The sequence below is a fragment of the Bos indicus x Bos taurus genome, chromosome 1 (genome assembly GCF_003369695.1).
Source record: "Bos indicus x Bos taurus breed Angus x Brahman F1 hybrid chromosome 1, Bos_hybrid_MaternalHap_v2.0, whole genome shotgun sequence".
NCBI lineage: Eukaryota > Metazoa > Chordata > Mammalia > Artiodactyla > Bovidae > Bos > Bos indicus x Bos taurus.
In genome coordinates, this window is record NC_040076.1 from 37,124,780 (window position 1) to 37,149,285 (window position 24,506).

The 24,506-nt window shown below is 37.0% G+C and overlaps 1 protein-coding gene across 2 annotated transcripts in view; it reads left to right on the forward strand.

The window, feature by feature from the left end:
• The window catches only part of EPHA3 (EPH receptor A3), a 407,461-nt gene that overhangs the window by 256,851 nt on the left and 126,104 nt on the right, over window positions 1-24,506 (forward strand). For both annotated transcript variants that reach the window (XM_027553293.1, XM_027553216.1), the window contains exons 4-5: window positions 9,370-9,525; window positions 10,210-10,545. In XM_027553293.1, coding sequence (XP_027409094.1) covers window positions 9,370-9,525; window positions 10,210-10,545 — 492 coding nt within the window. The remainder of the gene's footprint in view (window positions 1-9,369; window positions 9,526-10,209; window positions 10,546-24,506) is intronic.

Here is a 24,506-nt window from a genome sequence, read left to right on the forward strand (position 1 = left end):
AACTTAAACAAGCAGGGTGACAATATACAGCCTTGAGATACTCCTTTCCTTATTTGGAACCAGTCTGCTGTTCCATGTCCAGTTCTAACTGTTGCTTCCTGACCTGCATACAGATTTCTCAGGAGGAAGGTCAGGTGTTGTGATACTCCCGTTCTCTTTCAGAATTTTCCACAGTTTGTGGTGATCCACACAGTCAAAGGCTTTGGTATAGTCAATAAAGCAGAAATAGATGTTTTTCTGGAACTCTCTTGCTTTTTAGATGATCCAGCAGATGTTGGCAATTTGATCATTGGTTCCTCTGCCTTTTCTAAAACAAGCTTGAACATCTGGAAGTTCACAGGTCATATACTGTTGAAGCCTGGCTTGGAGAATTTTGAGCATTACTTTACTAGCATGTGAGATGAGTGAGACTAGTCAGAAGGTTCTTGTTAAGAAGGAGAAACATATCCTGTAGCAAGATGCATTGTTATTATATAATCATTAGTACAGAGCTTAAACAAGAGTCCACAATGAAGTACTTGGATGCAATCTCAAAAACAACAGAATGGTCTTTGTTCATTTCCAAGGTAAACCATTCAATATCACAGTAATGCAAGTCTATGCCCTAACCAGTAATGCTGAAGAAGCTGAAGTTGAAAGGTGCTATGAAGACCTACAAGACCTTCTAGAACTAACACCCCAAAAGATGTCCTTTTAATCATAGGGGACTGGAATGCAAAAGTAGGAAGTCAAGAAATACCTGGATTAACAGGCAAATTTGGCCTTGGACTACAAAATGAAGCAGGGCAAAGGCTAATAGGAGTTTTGCCAAGGAACACACTGGTCATAGCAAACACCCTCTTCTAACAACACACGAGAAGACTCTACACATGGACATCACCAGGTGGTCAATACCAAAATCATATTGATTATATTCTTTGCAGCCAAAGATGGGGAAGCTCTATAGAGTCAGAAAAAAACAAGACTGGGAGCTAACTGAGGCTCAGATCATGAACTCCTTATTGCCAAATTCAGACTTAAATTGAAGAAAGTAGGGAAAACCACTAGACCATTCAGGTATGACCTAAATCAAATCCCTTATAATTATACAGTGGAAGTAACAAATAGATTCAAGGGATTAGATCTGATATAGTGCATGAAGAACCATGGATGGAGATTCATGACATTGTACAAGAAGCAGTGATAAAGACGATACTCAAGAAAAAGAAATGCAAAAAGGCAAAATGGTTGTCTGAGAAGGCCTAACAAACAGCTGAGAAAAGAAAAGAAGCCATAGGCAAAGGAGAAAAGGAAAGATGTACCCATTTGAATGCAACCAAAGAAAAGCAAGGAGAGATAAGAAAGCCTTCCTCAGTGAACAATGCAAAGAAATAGAGGAAAATAGTAGAATGGGAAAGACTAGAGATCTCTTCAAGAAAATCAGAGATACCAAGGGAAATTTTTATGAAAAGATGGGCATGATAAAGAACAGAAACAGTATGGACCTGACAGAAGCAGAAGATATTAAGAGGTGGCAAGAATACACAGAAGAAGTGTACAAAAAAGATCTTAATGACCCAGATAATCACGATGGTGTGATCACTAACCTAGAGTCAGACATCCTGCAGTCCAAAGTCAAATGGGCCTTAAGAAGCATAACTATGAACAAAGCTAGTGGAGGTGATGGAATTTCAGTTGACATATTTTAAATCCTAAAATATGATTCTGTGAACATGCTGCACTCAATATGCCAGCAAATTTGGAAAACTCAGCAGTGGCCACAGGATTCGAAAAGACAACTAAGATCATGGCATTTGATCCCATCACTTTATGACAAATAGACTGGGAAACAATGGAAACAGTGACAGAGATTATTTTGGGGGGTTCCCAAATCACTGCAGATGGTGACTGCAGCCATGAAATTAAAAGATGCTTGCTTGCTCTGCTCCTTGGAAGAAAAGCTATGGCCAACCTAGACAGCATATTATAAAGCAGAGACATTACTTTGCCAACAAAGGTCCATCTAGTTAAAGCTAGTTTTTCCACTAGTCGTGTATAGATGCGAGAGTTAGACTATAAAGAAAGCAGAGCCCCAAAGAATTGATGCTTTTGAACTGTCGTGTTAGAGAAGATTCTTGAGAGTCTCTTGGACTGCATGGAAATCCAACCAGTCAATCCTAAAGGAAATCAGTCCTGAATATTCACTGGAAGGACTGTTGCTGAAGCTGAAAGTCCAATACTTTGGCCATCTTATGGGAAGAACTGACTCATTGGTAAAGACTCTGATACCGGGAAAGATTGAAGGCAGCAGAAGGGGATGACAGGATGAGATGGTTGGGTGGTATCTCCGATTCAATGGACATGAGTTTTAGTAAGCTCTGTGAGTTGGTGATGGACAGGGAAGCCTGGTGTGCTGAAATCTATGGGGTCGCACAGAGTTTGACACAACTGAGCAATTGAACTGAACAGAGCTTAAAGAAAAACATACCCTTGAGCAAGTTGGTTGTTTTGTTGCCTAATCATTAGTCTGGGCTTAAAGAAAGTTAGTCTTAAAGACTGTTATAACAACTCAGAGTTTAAGAAAAAACTTCTTATGTGACGAAGACAAAGCAATGTAGAAAAAGAGTTTATCCTTTTCTCCTCCTAGAGAGCCCTAGACCCCTTGGCCCGGGACCCGTTCCAGGCCCTCCTTGAGGGCCCCAGAATCCTTATTAACCTACCTAAGAATTAACTCTTTCACTTTGTTCTATTTTTTTTTTTCCTACCTGGGAAGTTCTAGGAATCCTACAAATTTTGGTATGTGAAGTATTAACCTTGTAAAGTGTCTCACCTGAAGAGGTTTTAGAAGATAGTTAACACCCATAATTTGATAATTAAAGAAATTGAAGTCCAGAGAGGACAACTGTTTGCAAGTTAATTATTTACTTAAAAATGCATTTCACCAACAGCTATACACTAGCTAGACACTATACACTATATGTATACAGCTATGCATATACAGCTATATGTATATACTATATGTATACAGCTATATGCTAGCTAGATAGGCAATACGCTAGACACTGGGCATTTAAAATGAGTAGTAAATCACTCTTGTCTACATATTGCTCAGAGTCTAACATGGGAACAGATAATAAATTACTAAAGATGGAATTTCCAACTTATTTTAGAAGAGGAAGTGACCATCCCAATTACCTCATCAAAATTGGAGACACCTGGTTGGTAACTTTGAGATAATACCTATTGAAAAGAAAAGACTAGATTAAAACCTACATTTCCTCTTTCCTAAGTCTAGTGGTCTTACTGAAAGATTGCTGAAAAGACCTTGAAGTGTTGGGATATAAAGGCATAAAATCAGGGAGTTTCTTGGTGAAAATAACTTAAAAATGTTGTGTTGCAAAGTGTCTTAGCACTTACACTCTAATTCTCAAGTGAGAAGACCTGTTTCTAAAACAATAGTGCCACGTGGAATTAATAGGTCTCCTTTTAAAGCCAGGATTGTGAATTTTATCACTGTGACTGGACACAATAGAGTGTCCAGGTCATCTTAGGAGATCAATACATGTTTGTTTTTAGAGTGTGAATAAATGAAATCCAAACATTATGTGAACAAGTCTGATTCCTGGTAAATCCATCATGATATCCAGTAGGATTTGAGGAGGTGCTACCTTCCATTTTTAATGATTAATTTAGTTTCATGGATCATCCTACTTTGCTTCATCAAAGACAAGGTTTCCTGCCCACAATTACCTAGTTCAAAAATTTCCATTACAACAAGGAGATCAAACATCTTTGGGACAGGAAAAAAAGAAGGTCAGCAGTTTGCCTCAACTTAAAAGATCTTACACTGTTTAATCACTCTTTGGTGTTTTACTACCCTGAGGCAGAAATCTATGAATAATTTTACCCATGTTTGCCTAACAAGAACATGCACTACTGGGTTATCTGAGGAAAAATGTAAATCAGGTTTCTGTCATTTTGGCAGCAGGCTTTGAATATGTGTATTTCCACTTCAGTTAAGTGTTACTTTAGTAGCTGGCCAACACAGAGAAGGCCTTAACTATACCACAGAAGTTTTTATTTTTTACTTTTTTAAATTTAAAACTTAAAGTTGGATAAATCTGAATTCATATTAATTTTTTACCATTAATTTACCATTAGTGTGTGTACTCTGTTTTTGATGTTACATAATAAGTTGACCAAGATATCCTTTAAATAAGAAAGGTAAATAAAACACATTAACATATCTACTTTCTTCTTTCCACTTCTTATTTCTACGTGGTGGCTCAGTGGTAAGGAATCCGCCTGCAATGCAATAGACACAGGTTCTTTCCTGGATTAGGAAGATCCCCTGGAGAAGGAAATGGCAACCCACTCCTGTATTCTTGCTTCGGAAATCCCATGGACAGAGGAGCCTAGCGAGCTACAGTCTGTGGGGTTGCAAAGAATCAGACAAAACTTAGTGACTAAACCACAACTATCACCACCACTTCTTACCTGGGTTTTATTTTTTTGAATACTGAACCTTCCAGTTTCTAAAGTAATACATAATGGGAGAAATGTGCACATCAATTTTACATTCAAGGAAGAGAAGGAGATACTTTTAAATTACTATCATTGTTTTCCCTACCATAAGCAAAGATAATAAAACATAAGTATTCATCCCCTTTAGAGGTCATTTCAAATTTTTCCATGAGGATTTAAGAATGAAGAAGGTTTGTTAGAAGGATTGGTATTCAAGCACAAGTTGATTTATTACAAGGGAGGGAAAAAGTTTGAAATAAGTATATTATATAAAGAATTTTCCCTTATATATTTAAAGATAATGGTTCTTACCAGTATAATAATTTTATTAGTGAATATAAACTTTTCAGTCATACTCTCAAATTTGCTGAACAACCTGAGTGAAGGATTTAGAGATTCTGTTTGTATCAAGAAAAGGAAAATTTAATTGTATGCCTCCCACATATTGTGGATCACCATGTTCTTAAAGTTGGCAGTCAACATCTGCCCTTTCATCAAAAGCACAATTGTTCATCTGCCCATAGTAATGTTACACTTCAATTAGATAGAAAATCCTGGAGAACAAGAGAACATCAGCCTTTCTGAAATGAGGTCTTACTAACACTATATGACAAAAGACTTGCACTTGTTTAACTAAATGTTTTGCATTATATTTTTTAGATGACTGTTCTCCAATGTCATACCACCAAGCCTAAATTGATCAGAAAATAATTTGCTTTAACGAATGATTTACATAAAATTAAAAGCAGATTTCTCTTGCTTGTTCAGACTATCATTGAATTTCTTTTATATTTTGGGCATGCTATTATTTCTGTTTGTGCTTCATTTGTTTATTCTGTAAAACAAGATTAATATCTACCTTGATTATTTCAATAGAAATGTTGTATGATTCAATTGAGATGGTACATTTGAAAGTTCTTCATAAAGAGAAAAAGTGTCTACATTTAGGTTGTTACTGTAGAACCTATCTTTGTACTCAGGATAGAGTTATCATTCAATGAATACCTGTAAATAGATGATTAAGTCCTATCACCTATTAAATCCAGATAGCTACCAAGTTCCAGAAGATGCAGAGTAGAGTCTGTTCCTTACTGTACCACCAAATATCCTGGATTTTCAGATGTAAAACACAGAGACTGACCATTGTGCTTTCTTAGGATCTTTAGTTCCATTAAGCTATGATTCCAGAGAAGGCAATGGCACCCTACTCCAGTACTCTTGCCTGGAAAATCCCATGGAAGGAGGAGCCTGGTAGGCTGCAGTCCATGGGGTCGTTAAGAATCAGACATGACTGAGCAACTTCATTTTCACTTTTCACTTTCATGCATTGGAGAAGGAAATGGCAACCCACTCCAGTGAGGGTTGGGGGAGCCTGGTGGGCTGCCATCCATGGGGTCACACAGAGTGGGACATGACTGAAGCGACTTAGCAGCAGTAGTAGCAAGCTATGATTCTGTGTAATTAATACATCTCAACTGAATTCTCTTTGTCTTTTTTATCATTTACAAATGCTTTCTGCTGCAAGAAAAAGAAAACTTGACCATAGTGACAACAAACAGGGTGTTACTTTTCAGACATTATAAGAAATCTTGAATTGGTGCTTGCTTGGTCGGCAAAAGCAGTGTATACATCTCCCTAAGTTTCTTGGCCTATAACTTAGTGTCTCCTGTAACCATTATGCCCGTAATCAAAATTAGAATAATGTAGATTGAGTGGTTTCAGTGTATCTGAATCATCTTGCTAGAAAAGAAACTGAAAATTTCTTTAGATTTCTGTTTGTATCTCTTTAGCCATCTCTTTGGCCATAACTTTGGCCATCCACTCCAATTTGCAATGAAATCTGAGTTAGGGAGTACTTGGCAGAATGCAGTTCTGAACAAAATCAGGATTCTATTTACAAGCAGAAAAAGAATCGGGATACTGAGTACCTAACCAACAGTGCCGACCATGTTCCTCTACTTAAGAGTTTATCTTTTCATGTTAATCCATTTGTGTATTTAATCATGCTACTTATAGACCAACTCCTACTGTCTTTTCATAATCTTTCTCAAATAGGATTTCTTCTGTGTATTTCTTCCAACAGCTCAATCAGAATGAAATACTTGCTCCAGGTGGCCTGTGTTCTGTAAATGTCTGTTACCTGTGTTCACATAGCAAAGGCATTTTGGGGATGGACAAAATTAGGGATATTAATATCTTCAAGACTAAGAAGGAGCCTGAACAAAAGTTGATGACTGACAGATATTTATTGAACTGCATTGGCTCAGATGGTAAAGCATCTACCTGCAATTCAGGAGTCCTAGGTTTCATCCCTGGGGTGGGAATATCCCCTGGACAAAGGAATGGCACCCCAGTCCAGGATTCTTGCCTGGAGAATTCCATGGACAGAGGAACCAGGTGGGTTACAGTCCATGGGATCACAAAGAGTCAGACGTGACTGAGCAACTAACACATATTACCTACCCTACTTTTACTGTTCTCATCTCCAAGGTTATTATTTACTCAAAATTAGATCAAGTCTGGTTATTAGCTCAAGTTATATTCTTAACTTTTAGGCTTAATAACTAGCTACTTTCAATACTACCAGAAATTCTGTGTTGTGGTGCTGTAGCTAACAAGTGATTATATGACTGTCTTGTCTTTTCTTTAAGTATCATATACATAGCCATTTATAATATTAACAAAAAATGATTGTTTAGTGAATACCTTTATGCTAAATGTTGTAAAAACCATAAAAGACTCAAACAAAAACAAAGAGATAAATTTACAAGCAAACAAAATAACAAAGTACCTTGGAACACTGCAACTTAATCTTTTAGAGACTCAGCAATGCCCTCTTGCAAATTAAAAGGCACTCAGTGATGAGCTAAATTGAAACCAGAAGTTAAATGCATGGTTTGTTTAGACTTTGTATCATTTCCCCCTGAGGCAATATGACACGAGATATGCAGGGGACCTTCCTAATCAGTGTTTAAGGACAATGTTCAAAGTTTAAAATCCTAATCTAAGTTTGGTTAAGGCTTCTTTTGTGGTTCAGCTGGTAAAGAATCTGCCTGCAATGTGGGAGACCTGGGTTTGATCCCTGGGTTGGGAAGATCCCCTGGAGAAGGGAAAGGCTACCCACTCCAGTATTCTGGCCTGGAGAATCCCATGGACTGTACAGTCCATGGGATAGCAAAGGGTTGGACACAACTGAGCAACTTTCACTTCACATACTCAAGTTTGGTTAGGGTAATAGAATTTGAGTGGCTCTCAATATAGAACCAAAAGTTATTCAATTTAATGTAATATGATCCTAGAGCAGCCATTCTTAGTAGGAATTTGAAATCAGTAACACTAGATTAATGATTACTGTCATTTTGTTGTTTGTTGTTTAATTGGTAAGTTATGTCTGACCCCATGGACTGTAGCCGGCCAGGCTTCTCTGTCCATGGGATTCTCCAAGCAAGAATACTGGAGTAGGTTGCCATTTCCTCTCCAGGGGATTTTCTCTACCCAAGGACTATTATTTTAAGTTAATCTAATTTTTTGCCTTGTCAATGTATTTTCCTCAGCAGTGCTATCTCCCAAGAAGTGTTCAATAGGAAGATACACTATTATACAGTGTGTTATCTTTCGATATGCATTTAGTGATTATAAAAGTTAAGATTTATTCTTACAGGTTTTATTTAAATGTAAATAACCTCTTATTCACAATATAAAGTTGATATTAACAATTTGGAATTCAATCATAATGATAGTCTATAGGGTCTATTCTCTAAGTGCTTTAAGCCATCAAATCTCAGTGTAGCTTTGAAATTGAGTTTTAGAGACTTAAGAAATTACTGGCTTCCAAAGATAATCTAGAAGAAATTAAAGCTAAAGATCCTGAATTTCTTATTCAAAGAAATGTCAAGGGATTTTTGTTAGGATTTTCGCTATGATTTCAGTTCTCACTGTAATTATGAAAATGGACCAAATGAAACAGTACATTTTAAATTTTATATCAGATTAAATGAAAATACTATAATGGAGACATTTCTGTAAAAGTTGTAAATAGATGGTGAATTCTAAATGGGCAGCTGAAATCAATATCTGGTAACCAATTCATTGAACTAAAAAAAAAAAAGAAAGAAAGAAAGACACATCATTCAGAGATACTACCAGGAAGAAAGATAACATGATTATTTTAAAAAGCTTTAATCTAGTAAATACTCACATGTATATTAGTTTAAATAGAAATTATACCTCTCTATGTATTTGAGATACAAATAAGGAAATATATTAAAATCTTTATCTTAGACCATTACCAGAGAAGTTAAGGAATGACACTGTCAAGAGAGAACAAAAATGTCATTGCTCAGGAGATCCATATATAAAGAACCTTAAAATATAGACAAGCCATGATTTCTTCCTTCAGTTTACAATTCATGAGAAGAAAATTGTTTACACATAAACTGATTAGAAAACAAGTGGGTATGTAATGCAGTGCTAGCTGCAGAGCAGAGACTGTGCACATTGCATCATGTTTAAAAAGGAAATGGCTGCATGATGACATGGCTTTGCTTTATTTTCTCCACAAATGGTCCAATGCCAAGTAAAGCTGTGAAAACATGAACTGGAAATTTCATCCCACTCTAGTGCCAAAATAATCTAACTCTTGTGGGTTTTTTTCCCCCCCTTACCACTTGGTGCAAATACAAACATATACATGGAGAAACTATATTGGGCCACATGATTTGCTTCTGTGATTTCTGGGAGGAAAAAAAAAATGGATTTTATTCATGATAAATGCATGCCCTAGCCTCCTGAAATCTGTGTGATGTATTTTCAAGGATACACTTTCCAATTTATCACAGAATTTTAAAAGAGTCATTTTGTTTGTAGCTTGTCAACCAGGTTTCTACAAGGCTTCAGATGGTAATATGAAGTGTGCTAAGTGTCCACCTCACAGTTCTACTCACGAAGACGGTTCAGTGAACTGCAGGTGTGAAAATAATTACTTCCGAGCAGACAAAGACCCTCCATCCATGGCTTGTACCCGTGAGTAGTTTTGCTGCAACCCATGCCTCCATGTTTGCTTTATTTACTTTTTTCTTCTTGTTATTGTATTTTTTGTTTTTAGCATTTGGCCCATTTCCTTCTGTTGTCCATGTGCAAATTAAAAGCTTTCTCTGCTTCACTCTCCATGCTTGGCTCACCACAAATGCAACATTTATCACACAGAATGAATTCGTTTTTAAATCACTTTCTACAACAGGACCCCTAGAAAGAAAAAAAAAAATCTATATCTTGTTTTAGATCTTGCATTATTTTGATAGGGTAGGGGAGGTTATAGGCATGGGATTTGTGTTTTTACTTTTCTATTCCCTCTTGTTATGTGTTGGTCATAGGTCACAGGGAAAAAGAACTAAGATTTATAAAACTAATACTAAGGTTTTCATAACTATTCACAAGGGCATTGAATTTAGTGGTAGATTCCTTCCTTGGACTTTGTGAATGCATCTTCAACCTGGAGTCCAAACTCCCCCATTTATAGAGTGGGGAGGACAGTCCTCTGGAATCCATGTGTCTATAATCTCCTGGATCCTCTAAGGACGAATTAAAAGTATAAAATAAAAGACAAGATGGTTATTTACCTCTTTCAGTTCCATTGTAAATTATCTATTTCCCTTGTAGTAGAAAACCAATGTGAGGCTCATTAATCTTTGTTGAACTACTTTGCAGGACCTCCGTCTGCACCGAGAAATGTGATATCTAATATAAACGAGACCTCGGTTATCCTGGACTGGAGTTGGCCCCTGGACACAGGAGGCCGGAAAGATGTTACCTTCAACATCATATGTAAAAAATGTGGGTGGAATGTCAAACAGTGTGAGCCGTGCAGTCCAAATGTCCGCTTCCTCCCTCGGCAGTTTGGGCTCACCAACACCACGGTGACAGTGACAGACCTCCTGGCACACACTAACTACACCTTTGAGATCGATGCCGTTAACGGGGTGTCAGAGCTGAGCTCACCACCCAGACAGTTTGCTGCAGTCAGCATCACAACTAACCAGGCTGGTGAGTACATGCTGGGCGCTCCCTCTTTTGCCATCTCAGAGCCAAGTAACAGTTTCAACAGAAAAGAGTGGAAGAAAGGGCAGGCGAAAAAAAATGTGAAAAGGATATTCTCTTCTATCACTTTTGGACAGTTATGGTACATTAACTAGCTCAATTTCATTCTTCAAAGTGAAAATAAATCACATTTGTTAGATAATTTTAAACTAGTATAATCCACCGCTTAACACTTTGAAAGCTTTTTAAATATTTGGGGCTCTGGAGATAGTACTTATGGGGCTCCTTGCAACATTTCCATATTTTCAAGAATTAAACAGAACATTGGCTCAAGCTTGGAAAAGCATATACAGGATATTTATAGCTATAAATATCTTTACCTTAGTTATAATTTTATCAGATCTGTGTATAGTTGATCAGTTATTTTATGCTTCCCAGAATCTCTGAGTAGTATAGCTCAGACAGTTAAAACTCTCTGATTAATTAAAAAGAAGAAAATAAATCCATTTTATTTAATAGGCACAATTTGTATCTTAAAATTAAAAATATGGAATTTGAGGAGAAACTTTTAAAAAGAGATCTTGCTGGAAAACAGTTTTAATCACTGATATAAAAAATTTCCAGGTATATATTTTCTTGGTGATTTCACCAACTATCTTTTCCTCTGACATTCTTTTCCTAATCAAAAAGAAAAGCTATATTGCCCGATCGTAAGCAAAAGGCCTTTAATGTAGAATGGAAAAATTAAGCACACAGAGGTCTCACTTTTTCCTTACATTCACAACATTTCTCTTTTATTTACAGTTAGTAAATCCTGTAAATTTACTCTTAATCTTCGATCACTCTTTAAATCTTTGATCACTCGTTAAATCTTCTTTTTGTGATTGTATTTATTATGTTTTTTTTTTAACAGTTTGGTGTCCAGAACTGTTGATGGGGTTTTAGTTGCGATTCTCTGAAACATATAGAAGAGATACACTTTGTAGAGTATACAGAGACTTACCAGTGATATCCCTTTAAAATAAGGCAATCATTTTTCAAAGATGATAACTAGGATGAATGAATAAAATGAAATCAACAAAGCTTGTGCAAAATTAAGCTGATAGATATTTATCGTGCATAACTGTTGCTATAAGATAGCATAATTAGAGATACATTTCAAGCAATTCAATTCAGAGGTATTATTGTATAATTTTTATGCAAACAAAGAAACACCAGAGCCAAAAAGGGGGAAAAGGAAGAAAAAGGGTGGCACTCTGATGATGCTTCAACCAGAACTACAGACCCTCATGTCTGCTCCCAGGGGCGCTCTCCCTGAGCTGGAAGTTAGGATTGAATGTAAACTCAGCTTCTTTTCTGCATTTGGTTTAAATTATGGAAGTCCCCCAGCTCTCAAGAAAGATTTGTTCTTTGCTTTGAAGATATGAATACTGAATGTCAGAAGGAAAGGGAAAGGAAAGATGACTACATTTTATCAGCTAGAAGAGGTCTTAGAGCAGCCAGATAACTAGCCGGGGAACTCATCACTTTCTTTCACTTGTCTGACTCAGGGAATTTAGTTAAACTACCAAAGTACAAAAGTAGTATATCATCAGGATTAATATCCAGCAAGTATGCACGAGTATGATTTTGCTGGTGGGTAAAATTGTGTACTTATTTCCACACTGGTTAAAAGCAAGTACAGTTACTTCTGTAGGTGAGCATAGAAATGTACTGTACTTGTTAATTCCTCAAGTACCCTGAGAAGGCCCCTAAACCCAATATATAAGGTCCCCCTTTTCTTCCCCCATAATCTAGCAATGAAGGGATAAATCTTGGCATTAGAGGCACTTCTATATCAGTACCTCAGTCCCCCTTCTTTCTCTCCCTTAATGCAGCAACCAAAATGATAAATCCTTGCATCACAGGGGTCTTTAGATCCCCGTGCTGGAATTCTTCCAACTTGAAGGCTCCATGTCCCTGCCATGCCAGTTTATAGGTGTTCTGAATATAACCCTTGGCAGAGTCCATGCTTAAATGTGTCTCTTTCTGATTCTAAACCCCTCTTTTGTTCCTACATTTTTTCTGTTCTCCTATATTGATGGAATTCTTATAATACTATTTGTCTCGTGGTGATAAATAAAGTTTATTTGTGGAAAAGATATGACTTTTTAGTGAAGTACACTTAATCATTATTTTAATCTTCCTTACTGAATCTGTAATCTCTCCCACTAGAACATAGATCTCAGATCAAGCAACTTATGCTCTTGTTTTGCTTCAGTTAATGATATTTAAACTTTGTAACTAATAATATTTAAAGACTGTAACTAAAGTTTATTTAACTGTCTTCTATGAGAGAAAAAAAAAAGATGAGTAATGTTGTTGCTATGTATCACATGATTACAGCTTCTCATATTCAATGAATGCAGGAATTTTAAGAAATTATAATTATGTGGCAAATGGCTTTCCTGAATCCCATATTTTACTCTGATTTACTACCTTGTTTAAAATAGGAGCATCAATCTGCGTTATAATTATCTCCCAAGTCAAACAGAAATGTATAAAAACAAGCAAGCTCTCCTTGCTTCCTATCTTATCATTGACCTCTGGCTTCCTGACAATGCGTTTATCAGGAAACGAATAGTTCCAGATATATACAGTGAATGAATCTAGGTAAAGTGGCAACCAAGGGAAGACCAAGACTTTAAAAAATAAATGGGGTTGATACTTTGGCCCTCCCAGTTACAAATCACTGGGTAAGACAAAGATTCAACAGGAATGATATCAGTTACTTTTCCTAACCCCACTCTCATTTTTCAGAAAAATCACAAATATGTCTACAATATGTACCATGAGGCATTTTGTATATTTATTTCAGGGAGTCTGTGTCATTTTTGTGCCTGGGGAAGAAGAAGTCTTTGTTCCATCTTTAAATCCCTACAGTGAGATATATAAGCAAGATTAGAAGCAATGCCAGTTCTCCAGAGTGTTTCATTGTTTTGCTTTATTTTTGCTCTTGTGAAGGTTAATGGACTTGTAGCCTTGAGAAATGAGCTCCCTAACTCTAGAAAGATATGGCTATGACAGCTATGATGTCTGGTGTTTAAATTCCTCCTATCCTCTCTATCTCTGACATGGCTATAAAGGGGAAACATGAATGTGTCCCTTTTAATTTAGTTTGTGAGATTGAATTTGTTGATTTTTCTCTTGATTACATTGTAAATGCCACGTGATGACCACACGATAAGGCACCTTCTAAATTGTAGAGGATTATGTTGTAAATTCAGATGTTAGTTCCCAGCTCTTAATACTTTCACAAAGTATGTCAGTGAGATAAAAAGCGTGGTCTCTACATAAAGATTATATCCGTGAATCCATCACTCAAACACATACAGAAAGAACTGCAGATTGCAGAACAAAAAGCTGTAAAGTTATATCTTGGGGTAAAATGCTACTTTTTGTTTACTTCTTTGAATGAGTATATTTACCTTTCAGTTCTGGAGAAGTCATTCTACTAGTGGAATATTTGTCTGTTTATTCTCAACTTGCATCATAGAACCTGCCTGTTCCCCACTATCCTATAGCATGTAACAATCTCAGACAAGAAGAGGGGACACTAAAGAGAATATACTGCTTTCAAGTTTTGAGATCCACCTTACCCCCATTTTGTAAAAACTGAGATCCAAGGAGCTTTTTCAATTTTTTAATCAAGTTGTCAAACTTCTACTTAAGGCTCCCAAATCCAACTCCAGTTTCAACTTCATTCTCATGTTCTTTCTGTCATTCTATAATTCATGCCATATAGCTACAAAAAGAAATGCTGTCTTTGAGACAGAGGGGGACTTTCCTAGGAAAATCTGCCATAACCTGTGCCACCTACAATAAACTTAGTCTTTGCTTCTCAGTCATTTATCACAGAGTTTTTCAGGGGTATTATGCAACAGATCTTCTTTATCATCTCCACTCTTTCCCAGATTTAATCTTATCCCTCACTCCCTCATTCTACACAGATGATTTTCCCTCTGAATCATTGTGATTTATAGCAAGAAATATATATTTGGTCTTGGTCCCAACTTGTGGCACAGAACTCCTAAAACTCAGGGAATTTCCTAAATGATAAGAGCAATAAAGGGTATTTTGTTATACATTAAAAACCCCTTTCAGTCATAGTTGAGTTTACCTTAATAAGGTGAAGTTTGGAAGTTCACTTTGGAAAGCCCCTAAGGATGGTGGCTATTTGCCAGGGGAACTGACCATGTGATTAGAGAATTGGAACTTTTAGCCACTCCACTCCTCAACTTTGCCTCTGAGGAGGGTGGAGAGTCTTGTTGTTGTTAAGTTGCTAGGTCATGTCCAACTCTTTGGACTGTCACAGTTTATGAATTGTATCATGCTGGGCTCCTCTGTCCTCCACCATCTCCCAGAGTTTGTTCAAATTCATATCCATTGAGTCGGTGATGCTACCTAACCATCTCATCCTCTGCCTCCCTCTTCTTTTGCCTTCAATCTTTCCCAGGAGCGAGATCTTTTCCAATAAGTTGGCTCTTCGCATCAGGTAGCCAAGGTATTGGAGCTTCAGCGTCAGTCCTTCCAATGAATATCCAGGGTTGATTTCCTTTAGGATTGACTGGTTTTATCTCTGTTACAGACCAAGGGAGGGCCAGAGATAGAGTTTAGTCATCACTGGTCAATTAGGTAATCAATCATGCCTGTGTAATGAAGCCTCCTTAAACACTCAAAGGACACGATTCAGAGAGTTTCTGGGTAGATATGTTGTTAAGTAATGTGTCTGGAGAAAATTTTGAAATTCTCTGCCTTGTTCCCTGAATTTTGAAATTCAGTACCTTGCCCTGTTCATCTCTTCATCTGGTGGTTCCCAAGTTGCATTCTTTTATGTAATAAAGTATAGTAGGTAAAATGTTTTTCTAAGTTCTGTGAGCTGCTCTAGTAAATTAATTGAACATTAATAGCGGGTCATGGAAGCCTCTGATTTATACCTGGTGGGCCAAAAGCACAATAAAACTTAGACTTGAGATTAGTATCTGAAAGGGGGTTTGGGGAGGTCTTGTGGGACTAAAGCCCTTAACCTGTGAGATCTGATGCAAACTCCAGGTATTTAGTGTCAGAATTGAATTAAATCGTAGGACACCCAACTGGTGTTGCAAGATTGCTTGGTGTGGAGAAAATCCCCACACATTCGGTGACCACAAGTGAAGTATTGTGTGGAAGAGACACACAGGAATGTGTTTTTCGCCTTACACTACCTAACTTACTAAGACCATAAAATTTAAAAGGGAAAATTAAATGGTAACGTACTGGCTTTTCTAAATCTTATCCCTCCTGTGCTACACACTAACTCCCATTGACTCCTGATTCTAAAGAGTGTGCTCTCAAGCAAATCACTTCCCCTGCTAACATCTTAGACAAACATTCTTCTGGCTCTTTGTCTTTGCCTTTTATGTTGCACAAGTCTTTTTCATCTTAGAGGAAGATACCAATGATTCCATAAGCATCTGCAACAACAATAAACACACACTCAAACACACACATACACACACGGGTGCACGTTCCAAATCGTTTTACTCTTTGTGATTTTATCCTATTTTCTCCTATTTTTCAAACTAAGTTTAGATATTTTCGTAAAGTAATCCTTTCTTCTGTCTTGTTCTCTCATTCAGAGTTCAGCCTGGTTTCTGTCCTCACTCTACATAAGTGCCTTCCTGAGAATCAGTTGTAATTTCCTATTTGCATCTTTCTGTTAAAGTGAATGCAATTGTTAGGAAAAGTGTGGATTTCATAAAGGCCTGGACCTTGTCTTGGGCTTTCCTGGTGGCTCAGCTGGTAAAGAATGCGCTTGCCAGTGCAAGATATGCAAGAGACGTGGGTTCAATCCCTGGGTCAGAAAGATTCCCTGGAGAAGGAAATGGCAACCCACTCCAGTATTCTTGCCTGGGAAATTCCATGACCAAAGGAGCCTGGCTGGCTACAGTCCATGTGGTCGCAAAATGCTGGACACGACTGAGCACACATGCCCTGGACCTTGCCTATGTTCACACTTGTGATTCTCAGACTTCAGACAGGGCCTTCTATCACCTTGTATTCACTCAAATGTTTATTGATGAATGGAAACGTCCACCATCCAACAATGAAAACATTGATTCTCAAACCACTCTCTCTCGTTAATTTTTTTTTCTCTGTTAATGGGACTGCCATTTTCCTCAGTTTACCAGTTTCTAACACTTTTTCAAGTGTCATCTTTGGTTCATCTTCTACATTTAACATTTAAGAAGTACTCACATGCTACTGATTTTTCCTTTGAATTGTTTTGGGTATTCATACTCCACATTTAGTGTAAGATTTTAAGGTTCTTGGTCATAATGTTTATAAATAAACAATACCATGAAATATAATAGTCCTCCTTTAATTATTTTGAGATTGCAAAATAAAAGGGAATTTGACCTAACTATGTTAATTTAAATCAGAATATCATGTTGCTCAGCAACCTCTTTCCACTGAGCAATTTGTAAAAAGGGTTAATGGATCACCCAGTATATTTCAATGCAGAAGATACTATATAACGAAATGAGTTAAGAAGTGGTGATTAAAGGATTTTAGGAAAACTTTGGAGAAAACAATTTAGATGTACTTTGAAAAATAGAAATAAATCAAATAAAGGTCACGTATATATATATATATTGGAATTGAGTTTCCTGGGTAGTAGGACATCTAGACTGAGACAAGGAGATGGATCTTGTTAAAGGATAAAAGGATATCAGGTTGAACATGCAATGAAGGCCCAGCAACTGGTAGTAGGTAGTGAGATAGTGAATGGAAACATATTAAAATTGAAGAGTAACCTCATTCAGTCTGTTTTAAGAAGCTTAATTTTAACAAGAGCAGGGAATATTGTCAATAAATATAATTCTTCACATGTGAATGCCTGAATTATAGTGAAAGAATTACATCATTGGATTTAAATGAGTATTTGTATTATCTGCAATTATAATTCTGAAATATAAAGTGGCATTTAAAATTTTCTTGCCCTACATTCCACCAAAAAAAAAAAAGTTTTAGGAATCCTTGGTGTTTTCCTATTTAGATTCTTGACTGAAGATTGTTGACATTCAAGTACCATAAGTCTTGGAATTTTTTGCTTGCAGTCATACAATTGACTAGACTTGTCACGAGGCTGAGGTAAATGCCATTGTGTTTCACTCCATTTACAATAGTTGAAAAATATCTTCCTCCACTCCCTGGGTCCTGGTATCACTCCAGTATTTTCTTTTTCAACATATCCCTAAACTTTGAATTTTTGTTTTAGGCATCCATTTTTTAATGTTTTTTCTAGTTCCATTTACACTTTTTTTTTCCTCTGTGAAGATTATCTTGACTCCTGTACTTCCCTGGAGTAAATGGACTTGTCTCTCCTCTTCCAATTTATCCTACTAGAGTTCTATATATGAGCATATATATATATATATATATATATAATATTAAAAAACATATATGTGTGTGTATAGTTTTATCATAAAATTCAATTTGTTCACATGTATGAAAGTCTTGCAAATAGTACCAATGTACATAGTATGTGTATATACTTTAAGCCAGGGTTCCCCAACCCCGGGATCGTGGACTGGTACTGGTACAGCCTGTTAGGAACCAGGCTGCACGGTAGGAGGTAAGCAAAGACAAGTGAGCTGAGCTTCATCTGTATTTATATGGAGCTCTGCATTACTCTCATTACTGCCTGAGCTCAGGAAAACAAGCTCAGGGTTTCCCCTGATGCTGCATTATGGTGAGCTATATAATTATTTCATTACATATCACAAAGAAATAACAATAGAAATAAAGTGCACAATAAGCAGAATCCTCTTGGATCATCCAGTAACCATCCCACCCCACTCTGTCCATGGAAAAACTGTTTTCCAGGAAACTGGTCTCTGGTGCCAAAAAGGTTGGGAATCAGTACCTTAAGCCAGATTTCCTAAAAATTAATATTTTACTATATTTGCTCTATCATACTCTCCCCCATCACCTTCTGTGTAAGTAGATACTTATTTCTAAACCACTTGAGGGTAGATTGCAGATATCATGCCCCTTTACTCCTAAATACGTCACTGTGAACTTCCTAAAGTAAAACCTCAATAAATTTGTCAAAATCAAGACATTCACATCCATCCATATCATGATCTTATCTGCAGATATTAATCAATTTTTGTCAGTTCTTCCATGATGTCCCTTTGGCAAAAATAAACTGATGTTTTGTTTACCTTCAGCTTCTATCTATAACATAAGAACTTTCTTATCTACAGTAATGAATAAATTAGCCATTTTCTGTAAATTAAGCCAGATACAAAAATAAGAAGGGAAAGGGAATCAATAGTTATGGTAGGACTTTTTCAGGTGCTTGATATCTCTCTAGGAGTTTCATCGCTGCCACCCCAGTGAAAAATGACTGGTAAACAATATTATTAAAAAACAGAAGGCTTGACTTAATTTTATTTAGATTTCCTGTTGAAGGACCATTACTTTATGCAAAGATGGGTAGCATCTAAGAAACTTCCTGATACAAGGAAAACATTCTTAGCCTTGGCTCTAACCAGTATAGCCTCTATCATCCACTTAATGTGCTTAATCGCTCAGTTCAGTTCAGTCATTCAGTCGTGTCTGAATCTTTGCAACCCCATGGACTGCAGCACGCCAGGACTTCCTGGCCATCACCAACTCCTACAGTTTACTCAAACTCATGTCCATCGAGTCAGTGATACCATCCAACTATCTTACCCTCTGTCATCCACTTCACCTCCTGCCTTCAATCTTTCCCAGAATCAGGGTCTTTTCCAATCGGTCAGTTCTTCTCATCAGGTGGCCAAAATATTGGAGTTTCAAGTTTCAGCATCAGTCCTTCCAATGAACATTCAGGGCTGATTGCCTTTAGAATGGACTGGTTTGATCTCCTTGCAGTCCAAGGGACTCTCAAGAGTCTTCAACACCACGCTTCAAAAGCATCAATTCTTTGGCGCTCAGCTTTCTTTATAGTCCCAACTCTCACATCCATACATGACTACTAGAAAAACCATAGCTTTGACTGGATGGATATTTGCTGGCAAAGTAATGTCTCTGCTTTTTAATATGCTGTCTAGGTTGGTCATAACTTTTCTTTCAAGAGCAAGTGTCTTAATTTCATGGCTGCAGTCACCATCTGCAGTGGTGATTTTGGAGCCCCAAAATATAAAGCCTGTCACTGTTTCCACTGTTTCCCCATCTATTTGCCATGGAATGATGGGACCAGATGCCATGATCTTAGTTTTCTAAATGTTGAGTTTTAAGCCAACTTTCTCACTCTCCTCTTTCACTTTCATCAAAAGGCTCTTTAGTTCTTCTTTGCTTTCTGCCATAAGTGTCGTGTCATCTGCATATCTGAGGTTGCTCTGTCAGGTCCAACTCTTTGCCATGCCAGGGCCTGTAGCTTGTCAGACTCCTTTGTCCATGAGGATTTTCCAGACAAGAATATTAGAGTGGAATTCCATTTCCTTCTCCAGGGGATCTTGCCAAACTAGGGATCAAACCTAGGTCTCCTGCATTGCAGGCAGATTCTTTACTATCTAAGCCACCAGGGAAGCCCACTTAATGATCAAAGGCAAATGTCTTTTTTTTTTTTTTCCAGTTAAAAATTACTATCCATCATATAAAGGGATTGAACTGGAAATCCACTCATAAATTTTCTGTTTTATTTACTTTTTGTGATTCTAGGACTATAGTTTAGAACTTTGTTACTGGTACAATTTAAATCAGCCAATACATTTCTTAACCTTTAAGTACACATATCAGCTTACTTCCTCTAAAGGTCTTTAAAGCTTACTAGCTTATATGTTTGTTACCTGCTATTTCACAGAACAAGGTAACAGCATCTATGAATAGGAGAAAGAGTTTAATATATCTTGAATAAATAATGCACATTTCAAAAATGAGCACTTTGGCTACATTTAGAAGCTAGTCAAATTTTTATTTGTTGATAAAGCAGATATTTTAAAATCTTCTTTATTCTGGAGTTTATTTCCTCTGTCCATGTTGTTGTTCCTTTGGGATTTAGAAGAAGCATTTATAGATATGACAGAGGAATATCTCGTGTCAAAGACAGTCAAGCAGGCTTTAGAAATGCTGAAGAAGCAAACATTTCAAAATAAAAGTGGAAAAAGTTTACAGCTTGGATCTGCTATTAAAGTATGGACACATATTGATATAGCCTCTATAGAAATGTATGTGGCCATGTAGTTATGTATCCTGGAAGGAGACATCAGATCATCTACATGCCTTCTGTCTGAGCGTGAAGAAAGGTGTTTTATAGCATCAGTATAGTAAATTAGAAAGTCAAAATATACCGAAAATCAGCTACAAAATAGAGAAAATAAGATTCCAGTAATGAACTCTGATGAATCCTCCTCTTGTTATTTCACGTGTGTGATTAATAAACCCTAAGAATTGCAGCCTTACCTTTTATTTCTCACAACAAACAAGTGAGGTCTGAATCGAGCTCAGAGATAACAAGTGAATATATACATTGTAATTTCCATTGTGCGTTTTGCTTGTGTGGTAACTTAGCTTCTCTTTCTGATTTGAAATCAAGGCAGAGACCTGTGCATCTGGGAATATCATTCTGCCGTGATGTGTCCTAGTGTGCCTGAAGCCTTCCACATCATTTAACACATTAATGATGCCTTTCAGCCATCACACCCTGGTACGGAGGCATATTACGTATCTGCAGCGTGAACAAAAGCACAGCCATATATTGTCCTGACAGTTATTCAGAACCTTTTTGTGAGCTTAAAGTCACAACTGTATGGAAAACGAGCAAATGGAGACAGTTTGGGGGCTTCCAGATCTATGTTGAAATCTCATCCCATTTTCATTTCTAATTACAGTGAATGAAGTACACTTGTGTTTAGAGAATTATGGTTACTCTTTTCCTGCTGACTTCTAAAAGGTGCTCATAAGAACAGAAATAACAACAACCGGCTAGAGAAAACATGGTATTATCTAAAGCACTTAGCGTTAACAAAGTATGATACGAGAACTATACACAATATCTTGAAATAACTTATAATAGAAAAAGAATGTGAAAAGAATGCATATACACACAGACAGATATATATATATACTCCCTGTCCGTCACCAACTCACAGAGTTTGCTCAAATTCATGTCCTTTGACTCGGTGATGCCATCCAACCATCTCATCCTCTATCATCCCCTTCTCCTCCTGCCTTCAGTCTTTCCCAGAATTTGGGTATTTTCCAATGAGTCAGTTCTTCACATCAGGTGGCCAAAGTTTTAGAGTTTCAGCTTCAGCATCAGTCCTTCCAATGAATATTCAGGACTGATTTCCTTTAGGATGGACTGGTTGGATTTCCTTGCAGTCCAAGGGACTCAGGAGTCTTCTCCAACACCACAGTTCAAAAGCATCAGTTCGTCGGCTCTCAGCTTTCTTTATAGTCCAACTCTCATACCCATACCTGACTACTGGAAAAACCATAGTTTGACCAGATAGATTTTGTTGGAAAAGTAACATCTCTGCTTTTTAGTATGCTGTCTAGGTTGGTCATAGCTTTTCTTCCAAGGAGCAAGAGTCTTTTAATTTCATTGTTTCAGTCACCTTCTGCAGTGATTTTGGAACCCAAAAAAATAAAGTCTGCCACTGTTTCCCCATCTATTTGCCATGAAGTGATGGGAACAGATGCCATGATCTTCGTTTTCTGAATGTTGAGTTTTAAGCCAGCTTTTTCACTCTCCTCTTTCACTTTCATCAAGAGGTTCTTTAGTTCTTCTTCACTTTCTGCCATAAGGGTGGTGTCATCTGCATATCTGAGGTTATGGATATTTCTTCCAGCAATCTTGATTCCAGCTTGTGCTTCATCCAGCCCAGTGTTTCTCATGATGTACTCTGCATAAAAATTAAATAAGCTGGGTGACAATATACTGCCTTGACATATTCCTTTCCTGATTTGGAACCAGTCTGTTGTTTCATGTCCAGTTCTAACTGTTGCTTCTTGACCTGCATACAGATTTCTCAGGAGGCAGATCAGGTGGTCTGCTATTATCATCTCTTTAAGAATTTTCCACAGATTGTTGTGATCTACACAATCAAAGGCTTTGGCATAGTCAATAAACCAGAAATAGATGTTTTTCTGGAACTCTCTTGGTTTTTCAATGATCCAGTGGATGTTGGCAATTTGATATCTGGTTCCTCTGCCTTTTCTAAATCCAGCTTGAACACCAGGAAGTTCACGGTTGATGTACTGTTGAAGACTGGCTTGGAGAATTTTGAGCATTAATTTGCTAGCATGTGAGAAGAGTGCAATTGTGTGGTAGTTTCAACATTCTTTTGCATTGCCTTTCTCTGGGATTGGAATGAAAACTGACCTTTTCCAGTCTTGTGGCCACTGCTGAGTTTTCCAAATTTGCTGGCATATGGAGTGCAGCACTTTTAGTATTTGAAATAGCTCAACTGGAATTCCATCACTTTCTCTAGCTTTGCTCATAGTGATTTGCATTCCAGGATGTCTGGCTCTTAGTGAGTGATCACACCATTGTGCTTACCTGGGCCATGAAGATCTTTCTGTATGGTTCTTCCATGTATTCTTACCACTTCTTAATATCTTCTGCTTCTGTTAGGTCCATACCATTTCTGTCCTTTATCAAGCCCATCTTTGCATGAAATGTTCCCTTGGTATCACTAATTTTCTTGAAGAGATCTCTAGTGTTTCCCATTCTATTGTTTTCCTCTCTTTCTTTGCACTGATCACCGAGGAAGGCTTTTTTATCTCTCCTTGCTATTCTTTGGAACTCTGCATTCAAATGGTTTATCTTTCCTTTTCTCCTTTGCCTTTAGCTTCTCTTCTTTTCTCAGCTATTTGTAAGGCCTTCTCAGACAACCATTTCGCCTTTTTGCAGTATATATATGTGTGTGTGTGTGTGTGTGTGTGTGTGTATACACATATAAAACTAAATCACTTTGTTGTACACATGAACCATTACAAGTCAACTATACTTCAGTTAAAAAATAAAAATTGAGGGCTTACCTGATGGCTCAGTGGTAATCTGCCTACTGATGCAGGAGATGCAAGTTCAGTCTCTGGGTTGGGAAGATCCCCTGGAGAAGGAAATAGAAACCTATTCCAGTACGCTTGCCTGGAGAATCCCTTTGACAGAGGAGCCTGGTAGGTTACATACAGTCCATGGAGTTGCAAAAGTTTGGATATGACTTAGCAATAAAATATATACACACACACGTAAATAAATGAATTGATTCAAATTATTTTTAAAAATTGCAAAAGAAGAAATATCCATTTAATGCTAACTTTGTATTCACTGAATCTTTCCCAGAGCCAAAAATAAATATGTATTCTATAGAAATCTTTGTATTGTTGTTGTTCCCCAAAAATAAGAATTTCTAGTATCAAAACACAGTGAAGATAACAATTTATCTTTAAATATATTCTACCCCTCTAGAGTTAAGCTGAATATAGAAGATCCTTTGGGAATAATTGCAATATGTGCAAATAATTGAGAAATTGAATAAATGCAAATACTTAGAATAAAAAGATACTCTGATGTTCAAAGCAAAAATCCTACTACCACTAGTCAAACTCTTTCTTTATAAACTCTTAATTATATTTCAGTATCTTCAAAAACTATCTTCCTGTTAATAACTATAATGTAGCCCAGCATTCTCACTTAATAATCCTATCCATACAGCACCATTGTCCAAATTGGAAAAAAATCACCCCTTCCTCAGGGGACTATATCACCATAAAATTTCTGTGATAAGTATTCAATTAAAAGAATTATTATGTATGGCATCCCCTTGTACTGGGGCCCTGAAACTCTATAATAGTCACTCTAAACCAAGCAATGCTGAGGCCAAAAAATGGGAAACTCATATTTTCTACCTCATTTCACCGGTAATAATTGCTGATCTAAATCCTCTTTA